Here is a 12,424-nt window from a genome sequence, read left to right as displayed (position 1 = left end):
CTCCTTCCTTCTTACAACAACTAAGACTACTTCTCTGGAAGAATGGCCTGAGTGTCACCCGGCAGCCAGTGAGTAAACCAGTAAACTTGTACCTGTACCTGTACACTTGAACAACAACAATAAAGACCTGATACCCACTGTGGAGCTTCTGAATTTTACTGTTGTCTTTCATTTATATCAGCACCTCTCCTCTGATGGCCTCCTTCTTACAACAACTAAGACTACTTCTCTGGAAGAATGGCCTGAGTGTCACCCGGCAGCCAGTGAGTAAACCAGTAAACTTGTACCTGTACCTGTACACTTGAACAACAACAATAAAGACCTGATACCCAGATTCTGTGGAGCTCTATAGGTTCAGGATTCAGGATACAGACTCCACATAACATATATTTTCATACTGAATTTTAAAATGTAAAAGCAAATACTGTACACGTTTGGTTAGCTGATTTGGTTGCATATTGCTGTTATAAAATTAAGTTAACACTCCGGGGCACTGTTTCTAAACTCTTTATCTTTGCTTTATCATTATATTAGCTGTGCATTATCACTTTAATATTCTCTGTGTCCTTAAAACCTTATATATATACATATACATAAAACCATAATATATATATATATATATATATATATGCATATTTTATGATATGTTCAGATGGTTTTACATAAATACATACAAACAGTAATATCTAAAAAAGTGAACTATATATGTAACCATAATTTTATTAGTAATCCTTCCAATTTATACTGAGATTAATAACCATGTACAATATAACCAACAGGAAAATCTGACAGCACATTTGTTTGTTGATTTTTTTCAGGCCTGGTCGCTGGCTCTCCTTGTCTGGCCACTTGTGATCTTTATTATCTTGGCGATCACCCGTTCACAGTTTCCTCCAAAACTCAAAGACTCATGTATGTACCACTGTACCATCCTATATTTAGACTGCAAAAGGAAGTCATCTAAGTATCTAAGTTTGTTGTGATCTCAGTGGCGTGACAGTGACTGAAGGTTAGAGTTGGTGTAAACATAAAGATTGTGGCTTCAATCCTGAGAAGGTCTGAGTCAGAAGCTGTGGCGTTCACAATCCTGCTTTATTACTGTTATGCTCATGAGCAAAACACTTATTTTCAGGTTATCCCATTGGGACTGTCATTGCACTTAATGTGCTGTAACTTCCGTACAGTGAAACGTGTTTGCAAGGAACAGTAACATTGTTGAAGGTTTGATTCATGATTTGATGGAGATTCTGTATGCAGTTGAACATATCTTACTTCATTTTCCTGGATTTATTTAAACTAGTAAAACTAGTAAAAAGACGTATTCTGTGATGTTTAAGCAATCTTTCTTCTTAAGCTGGCTGTCCTTTGGGAGTTTTCTGTTGTTTCACATCTCTCTCTTGAGTATTGAGTTGTTAGGCCTGGTCTTTCCTATAAGTAGCTCTCTTATGCCTTGCACCGTTCTGTGCAGGCAGACTCGCTGTTTGTCTAATTGTATCCATAGAAACTCAAAACTCATTTGATAATGTGAGAAAACAAGTGCTAAAGCTTCCCAACTAACAAGGAACGTCCTCAGAGCTTAATACTTACTAGTCTCAGATGGTTTAGAGAACATTTAAAAGTAACTTTCCCATAATGTTTGCAAAATTATAAAATTGAATGTACCCTTAAAGGTGCAATAGGTGCTGGTTGAAAGTCTCTTCACATCCCGATAGCAATCATTAAGTTAAGTGGTCTAAATGTATTTATATATTCTGTTGACAGCATAGGACCAAGAAATGTTTGTCCAATCAAAATGTTTTGGTCCGAACATTATGATAGGCTTTCCTACCTGCCTGTCAAAATATGTATTTGCCTACCTCTGCGCACCCTGTTCGTGCAGCCAGGATACATCATCAGCACGTTCACGTACGCTGTGCAGACAGAGCGAGAATCATGGCAGGCAAACATCAACAACCTGACCTTCCTTCCTTCCTTGGTATTGTAGTACTGTTACTAACTGTACTATAAAGTTTTCTCACCGGTGAATGACACACGATGTATTGTAGTAATGTTGTCTCTGGTCGTCTGGTCTGTGCGCGTTCAGGAGGCGTGGCTTTGGACGGCGATTTGCAGGGAGGGTGGGACGTACGCTTTCAGTGCTATCAGGCTAAAGTTAGCATTTTCCAAAATGCCCTACTGCACCTTTAATATTTCCTCTAACATTCACATAACCGAGAAAAATGCTTTTAAACGTTATAAACGTTAAGTTCAGTGAACATTCAGAAACTTTTATAACTTAACAGGAACGTTAGCAAAATGTTCTTAGAACATATTTTTTTGGGGATTGGTGGTAAACTTCTGCAATAATTCTTGTTGGTGTGTTTTACTTTGATATGAGAGAGATGCATATGAGCAATATCACAAGAGTAGCAGTACGATTTGGTTGTATTTCAGCACGGCTGTGATACAGCCGTAGGCACGAGGCTGCAGCCAGGTAATCACAGCATGATGATATACAGCCATATATCGTACAGCTACAAGTGTGATATTGCGTTTATACAACAGTTCGATGACACAGGTGTGTAAATAAAAAAGACAACAACGGAGTGTCTTCAAAACCTTCTTTTGTGCAGAACTACTTCCTTCCGCCACAGATTCAATTCTCAGTTTGACAGTTTAACAGCTGAGCTCAAGTGTCCCTTACTAATTCGCAAACGTCATTTTAGAACTAGTAACGAAGGAATGTTGAGTTGCTTCATTAAAAGCTTATTGTATTACTGTATTAAAAGCTCACTGTATAATGTAGAGTAGAGTATTATGAGAGAGCGATGGACTGAGTGAGTGAGATTACCTGCACCTGATACAGCATTTATTCTTCAGCTCAATCTCATATTCACAATAAAACATTAGTTTGAATGTCTGCCGAGGAAAGCGATATCTTTGTCGTTTGCCTGTTCATCTGTTAAGGGTGATTTCCGATGACAGCGCTGCTCACTGCATTTGTTGGCTGCGTCTTACAAGATGTTGTTGAAAGTAAAAATAACTTCCTTACAACCCTTTTTTAGTCTCTTTCAGTATAAAAGTATTTACTGCGGACACACTCTTAAAAACAGTCTCTTGTCTCCATCTAATGGCGGAATAATGTAACCAAAATCACCATCACAAAACACACTGTTTCTCAATAATAAATGCTATTATTAAATACTACTATTATTTATATAAAATATTATTTATTGAATAATAATATTTAATAAACAACAACAACAACAGCCATCATAAAAGTTGCTAGGCAATTAAATCAAAAGTACAAAGGTAGCGCTCTGATATGTAGCGTTAAAGTTATATAAGATATAACATTATGAGACTTTGCCCTCAGCCAAAACTATTTGCTCTGGAACAAATAATAGATTAATGTGACCAAAGACTGCCAGTTAGATTTGCCCAAAACAAATTATATCTCATGTTTAACCACTATAGACATCAGAGCCAGCGGCAAATTCCAGAAGAACTGACCGAGGTAAGGCTGCTCTCGGTGGGTTCATGAGCGCTGAACGGCTGCTGACTCCATGGAGCTCACATCTCAGAAAACGTTGAAGCAAATTTTCAAATAGACGTTATCCTTATTAACAAACTGCATTTTTGAAGTCTAAACAAATACATTCTCACCTAAAAAACTGTTAAAACTACATTCCGTGACACAGAAACATTATTTATAAAATTATGGTGGATTTGGGTGTCTGCCATGATACTTGCTGTGAGAAATACAGCAAGCGGATATATATCAGGGGTGTTTGCTCCAAGGAGGCAATTAAGGCAGTGCCTCCTCAAAATATTGGATGAGAAAAAAATATTTAGCACAAAAATAAAACAACACCTGAACATGCTAATCAATGTCTTCAGGGTCATTAGAAAATCACAGGTACTGTAGGTTAGTTTGATCATGGTTGAAGCTACACTCTGCAGTGTATAGACATCATAATAAATGCTATTTTAAATAAATAAATAAATAAATAAATGCTAGGGAAAGATTTGAGGAACCCTGCCCTAAAGCGTGTGGTGAGTTAATTGGTGGTGGGGGGTAATTGTGAATGTATGGGGGAAAGTCATGTCAGAGGAGGAAATGCCTTCATCACGATATGATTGGATATGACTGGTTATGTTCGGCTGTGATCGGCTGTCATGCAGTGTATGATTCATTCATATTTGAAGCCAGAGAGAAAGTCCAAAACAGCCTCATAGAAGTAATAACTTATGACGTGCCAGGAAAGTCCTAATATGGACAAAGGCATCCGGCTATCGCTGTAGCTAAGCTGAATAAAAAGCAGAAATGTTTTGATGAAAACGTGATGAAACGTGAAGACAATAAACACACGATTGCGACAATATATGGTTTATATGTGTTTTTTCAAGTCATCTTAAGGTAATAAATAAATAAAATATATGAATAATGCAGTGCTAATTGACATATAATTTATTACAGTAGCTTTTGTTTAGAAACCATAAAATATAGGCTATTTTCTGCTTTATTCTGTGATAAAAATGGCAAAAATTTAAAAATCCACCCCCCCCAAACAATTGACATTTCTGACCCCCTAACATCTGAAATCCCCTGTGTGGGAGTTTTTAGTGAGTAATCAGCTTAGTGAAATAAAGTTAAGTAAATATCTCTGTGTCTTTGACCAATATTTAAAGAGCTTTGATGACTGATGATCCGAAAAATTCTATTAAACTATTAAAAAGAATAGCTGAACTTAAGTTCACAAATAAAATATATTGTTTAAATTGTTACTGCCTTGAGTTATTATTTTGGAATAAATGCAAAATGCTTAAAAACTCTAACTTGATGAGATTCATACTTGGCTTTAATAAACTGAATATTGATTACATTGTTAATGTAAAAATATAATAGAGTTGTTGCTTCTTTTTCTTTTTCCTTTTCTGATAATGTAAGTAATGTTTATTTAACCAAGAAAAGGTGACTGGGACAGAATTTACATTTGATTTAAAAAAACAACAACGTTGCCACCTGATTTCAGAACACCACCGCATATACTGTATGTATGTAAATATATATATATATATATATGTATATATATATATATATATATATATATATTATATTGGTTGGAAGAAAAGCAACTTTAAAGGAATAGTTTGCCTAAAGTTAATATTCTTTATGAATATGAGGAGAATGTTTTTGGTTATGACGATAATCACATCTGTTATTAAACTTACATGTAAATGACTAACTTAATGCAACAGTCAGTATTTCCTCATGATACTTTCTCTATAAATAATTTGTATACTTGTTACACCCTAAGGAGAGATATGTCATGTTTATTTTATATCGTTCTCCATAGTTTCTCTATGGTTTTGGTTCATTCAAACACTGTTTGCTGGACAAACATTGCATAAGGTCAATAATCCTACAGTATGAAACCTTTTAAGTGATCACGTTTATGTACCTTTTAACTCAAAGCATTATGTTTGTTTCTATGAAAGTCCTATACCATAAAACCAGACAGGAAAATCAAATATTCTCCCTCTCTGGGGAGAGAAAAACCAACCCAAATTGATAAAACATGATTGAGAATTGTTTTTCTCCAGACAGCGATTAGATTAAGTGAAGAACGAACATAGACATTTTCTGGTCTGATTCTCAGATTTTTCTCCTGAGAAAAAGTATCTACAGTATTAATGTGTCTCTTCTTAGAGTTTCAGAGGACAAACAGTGCCACAAAGTCTGCTCAAATTTGACAAAAGACTATAGTCTGCAATCCGATATCAAAGATTTCAATATGAACATTACTTCAAGACAAAATCATGTGGGATTTTCTAAACAAGTGTACTGGTTTTTAAATTATGTGTGTCACTTCAGCAAATCCTTTTCAGTAGTATTTACTGGAATGTTTCTAAAGCAGAGAAAAACAATATTTGTTATCTGTCAAAATGATGGAAAGCACTATGAAATATCCGACAATGTTCCAGTTAATGATGGAATATTTTCCCCTTGCAATCAGCTGCATCATGCCCATTCAAACCAATGGTACACGTTCCCCTTGAGATTTTTGAGCCAAATGGATGTGAATGCTGCTTCCAAAAGACAAAAAATAATATTTTTACATTTCATAATTATCCCTTTAAAGTGTACAATCACAAGTGTGATTACAACGTTTAGTGTGTCATGTTATCAAAAAGATAAAACTTTGAAAAACATTTTTAGCCTTCTGTGAAAGTTACTTTTATTAATTGACCAAACTCATCATAGTCTTGAAGCCTTTGAAGGACTTAAAAGAGCAGCCTCTGATTCACAAACTGCACTATCAAACACTGAGATAAAGTGCAGCTTGCCTTGCGGTGTCAGTGCTTATACTTTAAATTTGTTTGCTTCTGTAAACTACAGAATACAAGACTGAATTGATGCAGGATTTATAGGCCTAATATTCTGGAATAGCAACGCTGCAGTAGTTATTATAATTAACATGACTGTTTAAAGTTAAAATGCCTTGATGGATCTGTTCTTACAAAAATGGACCTCACAAGGCATTAATTGATAGACTGGAGTCGTGTGGATTACTTGTGGATGATTGTGATATTTTTATCAGTTGTTTGGACTCTCCTTCTGACATGTGGTGTAATGCTAAATTTCCCCAAATCTATATAGATGAAGAAACAAACTCATGTACATCTTACATTCTACATCATTTTCTGCAAATTTTGGTTGAACTATTCCTTTAAAACTAACTCTGCACTGTTTCTTTCAGGCTATGTGGCACCTAGAAATCTTCCGAGCGCCGGATTCTTCCCTTTCCTGCAGACACTCATGTGTAACACCGACAGTACATGCACCAACAAATCCTACCTAACAGAAGGACAGTCCAAATCGTATTGGTACACGGGTCATCGTCACCGCAGGGATGCTGAATCTCACAGGTAATGCATGGCATCTCGCTCACTGTAAAAAATAACACATTTCCAGAAACAGTTGTTTCATGTAGCACCATATTCTCAGAAAGTCTGAGGTCTGTTTTTTTTTTTGGATGTCAATATTTGGTATATTATGATTGATGATCAGATGTGTACAGTAACGGTGATATTTATGAGCCAGCACCCTAATGTCATGTGCTGTATGTCAATGCTATGTGATGTCTAATAAAGATGTCTCAGTTCAAAATGACAATGGCCACACCTGTATGTCGATGCATCACTGATGAGATGATAATGGACCTCATGGCAAAATACTGCACCTCCTGTGACATTGCTGTTCCCTTTGGCCTAGTCGGTATTCATAAAGCTAAGAATTATCTTATTTGATCAGTTGATCAGCAAAAGCGTTTGACTGTTGTATAGAGAAATGTTGACTAAACCTGTTTGTTCAAAAGTTCTTTTACTGCTGTGTGTATCATGTCCAGGTTGAGTCAACAATGAAATTTTCTGTATTCAAAACCTTTGCTGGGTCATTGTTGCTGAAGAATGTTTGGTGAAGAAGAATGGACTTTTTTACATGTTATTTTCCTTTAACACACAAAAAACATACTGTAAATATAACTACTTAAAAAGTGCTACTTAAAAATATTTTTGAAAATAAATTGCATGATTATAGGTTAAAAAATGTTTGTCTAAAGCACTGTGGTAGAAAACATTACATTGTTTAAAATTAGATAATTAAGATAATTTGCTTTAAATTGATCTCTGTCATGATCATTGCTCAAAAATTGTATGACGGTTTCTTCCTTGTAAAACACAAAAGGAGAAAAAAAATGTCAATATTTTTCCTTACATTTGGGTTAGCATTTGGTCCCCTTGCTTCCAAATAAAACTTTAATATTAGACTAACATATAAATGAACTAAAAGTTTAAAAAAGTATTAATTACATTTAATAATTAAAAAAATGTTTGTTTAACATTTTTCAGTGGAATTGCCTCTATAAAGTAAAATGAAATAACTAAAACAAAATAAAATAGATAACAGTGAAAGAGTAAATATTACATTAAAGTTTGTAATTTAGTTAGTTCATAGTTTAATGAAGGTTGAAGAAATGTAGAAAAGGCTTTAAGACACTATTTTGCTTTAACATACAACACAGAAGATTTTATTGAGTGTTTGAAAAAATACATACATTTAAAAATAAGGGGGTGGCAGAAACTCCCAATGGCAGCATTCCTTCTTTTCTACTTCCTTTTATTAATTCAATTTCTTTGTGTGCTATGAACAAACTCACTACCAGCTCATACTGTGTAGGAGGGTTTGAATTCACACGACTTTGTTTGTATAATCCTTCACCTAGTTATCATTAAATAATGCTGAGACGTATGGTTTTCAATCATCTGTCTATCCCGTTTCTTTTTTGTTTAGGCTTGTGCAAAAATGTCAGCATTTATAATCATACATTACATGTCTATGTTGTGTACATAACTATGTTATTTAACATATTTTGAGAGTATATGACCATATGCTATATTTTAGTAACAACACTATAGTTTGTCCTTTGACAAAAGTTTAATTATAGTTTAATTTTAGTTCATTATAGTTAATTATACTTCTTGTATATTCCCATGGTCCTCTTTATATTTCAGTTTACCAACACTGCTTCATGGATTCCCTCCACTGGCCCATCTACAGAAGGGAGGACTGGTTCACTCAATCCTTAAAAGGGATGCATCAAATCCAGAGCTCCTAGAGCTATGGGACAGGATGCTCAGTATGTACACTTTCATCAGTCTTTTAAAACAAAGCCACTCAGTGTTAAATAATTGATAATGAATCAGTTTCTGTTTTTTAACTATGTTATTTATCCTTTTTTTTTTTTTTTTTTTTTAAGATTCCAGCTCTCAAAACATTCCCAATGTGACTTCAGTCATGGATACTTTTAACAACACTGCACTGGTTGATCAGGTTAGTGATGAGTGTTCTGATTCTTGACATATCCATGTTTTTTTGTGTGTGTGTGTGTATATATACCAGATTTATTTTATTTTTAGGAGATAATAAATAAAAGGTGAATTATTTTTTAATAATTTTAATGAGTTTTACAGATAATACAAAATATCATCATATAAGTTTTTTTTTTTTTTTTGGTAATAGTCAGTAGTCAAAGTTTGTTGTGTATTTTTTGTAATGGTCCATTAAAAAGTAATCATTATCATTTGAATGTATATTTTAAGCAATATGGCTACTTAAAGGGATAGTTCACCCAAAATTTTGTCGTCATTTCCTCACCCGTATGTTGTTCCGAACCTGTATGATTTTTTTTTCTGCTACAAATGAAGATAATCCGAAGAATGTCGGTAACCAAACAGTTGCTGGTAGCCATTGACTCCAACAGTATTTGTTTCCATACTATGTAAATTAGTGGCTACTAGCAACCATTTCATTACCAACATTCTTCAAAATATCAACATTCTTCAATGTCCAGTTACTTACTTCATTGATTTTTTTTCTTTGTTGTAGACAATGGAGTCAGTTTTGGAATCTGTGAATGTCTTGAAAAAATCCTTATGCAGCTTCTCCATGACTGCCATCAACACATCAGCCAGTACCCAGGATCTCTTTACGAAAGGCTTAATAAACTTCTGCAGTTCCGATGACACTGTTCTGGAAGCATCCTTACTCACCCTGAACCAGGTGGGGTCAGACCTCCCACACTGTTCATAATCTTTCAGTCTAGTCACATTATGCCCACAAATGTCGAAGACATTAAGTGAATCATTAGACATCCCTTTGATGTTCATCTGTTTACTTGTGTGGGTCGCCAGGAGCTGACAGAAATGCTGCTCAGTAACCCGACAGAAATATTGGGATCGATTGGAGGCACTGTGGTGGTCCTAGATATGCTTCAACAGGAGACGTCAGTGTGGGACTTCCTGCTTGGCCTGCCTGATCTCTTCTTGATGCCCACAGATGAAGAGATATTAAATGTTGGAGCAGGGGAGTTGGAAAATCTTAAGAAGTGAGTTTTGAGAACTTGTTTAAATAAAAATTGCTCACATATGCCACCTTTGAAATGTTTGGGGTCAGACTTTTTTTAAATAAATGTATACTTTTATTCAGTGAAGATGCATTAAATTGATCAAATTGACAGTAAAGACATTTATAATGCTACAAAAGATTTCTATTTCAAATAAATGCTATTCTCTTTCTATTAATTAAATAACCCTTAAACAAAAATTGCATCACGGTTTCCACAAAAAATATTAAGCTGCACAATTGTTTTCAATGATAACATAATAAGAAACGCTTCTTAAGCACCAAATCAGCATATTAGAATGATTTCTGAAGGATCATGTGACACTGAAGGCTTCACTTTGTGTATGTATTTATTGTGCACTGGAAAGTTCAGCCAGTTCAGTGCCTATTTACTTCTTGTGCATGTTTTTTGGTTCTGGGAATTCCATAACCACATTAGTATGTGGGTGCCCAGCTTGGTTTTACAAATTCAGTCTGATGTGTATATTCACAACAGTACACCTTCCCATTATGCGTGACTTACATGCTTACTTAGATGTAATGTTTGTGTTTATTGACTGGTTGCAAAGAATCTCAGCCTCTCTTTTTTGCATTTAGTACCCTGACCTTTCTTCGGAGGACTTTCCCTCAGGCCAACATCTCTACTGATGTCACAAACCCAGTTATCACTAAAGGCATTGGCTTTCTCAACTACATGAGTGATTGGAAAGGGAGAGGTGTGTTGAAGATGACTTGTTTGACATGCTTGGTGAACTGCATGGTATTTGTGGCAACCTATCATTTCTTTAATTACAAGACAATGCCTATTTTAAACTGAAAGTAGTTTCACATATTTTTTTGTATTGGCACTTTTTGGTGATCAGTCAGCCTGTTACAAGGAAACGTTCAGTATTTAGACATCAGTACATGCCTCGTTTTAAGGAAATCATGGGTCAGGAAAGTTTCAACCAGGGCAACATGTGCTGTGATGACCCTCATGATATTCCAAACCTGTATTTATGCCAGTATTTATTTATTTATCTATCTACACCCATTTAAACAAAAGCATGCAGGAACTAGCTACTGCCAAGTTTCAACAAACTGACAGAAAAGTAACCCTTTTTAAAGAACCATAAAAGTGATTCACACTATTTATGTATTTATGTATATACAGTATATATATATATATATATATATACATATATATATGTTCATAAAAGTAATTCACGCGCATTTTTCATCTAACTTTGTAAAGTGACCTTGGGCTTTGGAAAGACTAAATAAATATTTGTACCACATAGCACAATTTTTATCAAATGTCATTATAGTGCCTCTGGACACGCTGAATTTGTTAGATGAGATTTTTTTCCCATTAGGTAAGGATAAACAGGGAAGGTTGTTAAAAAGAACATTGCTGGCATGAACCTTTTATGGTTACTACCATTCTGCCGTTGAGTAAGGTTTATAACTCCAGGTTACTGGCTGCCAGGTTGCTTACTATTTTAGGAGAGATGTTGATTATTATGGGATTTAGAGACCAATGAGTCAATTGTCAAAACCAGTCCAGACTACGTGTTCGATGTGCACCACACCCTGTCTTATAAATGGTGAGCATCCTACTTGGCAAGGTGAAAAATGATCACACGACAATTACAGCCTGTTCTTAGAGAAGAAAGCTAAGTGTATTTTATTATTTGAGTACTTAAAACTGAAGGGTGTAATTTTTTCATTGTTAAAGTGCTTTTTTTGACCCCTGTTTAATATGCATCAATATGCATATGCAAGACATTCATAGGTTGCTTTCGTCCAATCGTATGAGTTTAGGGCAGGGCTATCTGGTTGTTTGACTATTGGGAGGAAGGGGGAGTGTTCAGGAAACCAGTTTGAAAACAGTCATTTTTTAAAAATCCATTTGTGATGATACTGACACAGAAATGTATTCAGATTTCTTCAGATTTAACTAACACTGTGGTTTTTTGACCAGCACATTCCCCCAAATGTGCATAGACATACAACTTTCAAGTGCTTTAGAATGCTGTCTGCCAGCCTGCATACTCACAGAAGAGCTCTCATGTGTTGGTCAAAAGTGCAAAAGTCACAAAAAAAGTGCAAAAGTCATATTTTTCTCTTGTTTTAAATAGATGTGTATTTCAAACTGAGTGATGTCGTGACCCCAAGCAGCATTGTTCTACTCAACTCAGACGTGAAGGACCTTATCAACCAAATCAAGATTCCTCTCGATCAGGTAGGCCTCTCATGGCTGCTCAGTGCAGGTTCCTTGTTCAGAATATGAGTATTTATTAAACTATGTGTATAAAGCCAAAAGCTCCATAGACTTTGAGAAAACAAATTCATTTGAAACATTTTTTCACCCTCTAACTGATATTCACAAACTACATCCAACTGTGCATATACATGCATCAAAAGAGAATTGTCTTATTATTATTTATTTTTCTAAATGGCATGAATATTTCCACCAGTGCCACATTCACCACATCT

General features: G+C 35.0%; 1 protein-coding gene across 1 annotated transcript in view; it reads left to right on the top strand.

The window, feature by feature from the left end:
• The window catches only part of abca12 (ATP-binding cassette, sub-family A (ABC1), member 12), an 84,277-nt gene that overhangs the window by 2,989 nt on the left and 68,864 nt on the right, over nt 1-12,424 (top strand). Inside the window, 9 exon segments of the mRNA XM_016520190.1 lie at nt 182-263; nt 819-912; nt 6,744-6,912; nt 8,557-8,681; nt 8,802-8,875; nt 9,431-9,604; nt 9,736-9,929; nt 10,544-10,662; nt 12,067-12,170. Of these exon segments, the coding sequence (XP_016375676.1) occupies nt 195-263; nt 819-912; nt 6,744-6,912; nt 8,557-8,681; nt 8,802-8,875; nt 9,431-9,604; nt 9,736-9,929; nt 10,544-10,662; nt 12,067-12,170 (1,122 nt within the window). The 5' untranslated portion in view covers nt 182-194.

The sequence above is a fragment of the Sinocyclocheilus rhinocerous genome, unplaced genomic scaffold (assembly GCF_001515625.1).
Source record: "Sinocyclocheilus rhinocerous isolate Xijiao unplaced genomic scaffold, SAMN03320098_v1.1 scaffold449, whole genome shotgun sequence".
Lineage (NCBI taxonomy): Eukaryota > Metazoa > Chordata > Actinopteri > Cypriniformes > Cyprinidae > Sinocyclocheilus > Sinocyclocheilus rhinocerous.
This window is presented reverse-complemented; position numbering and strand designations above follow the sequence as displayed.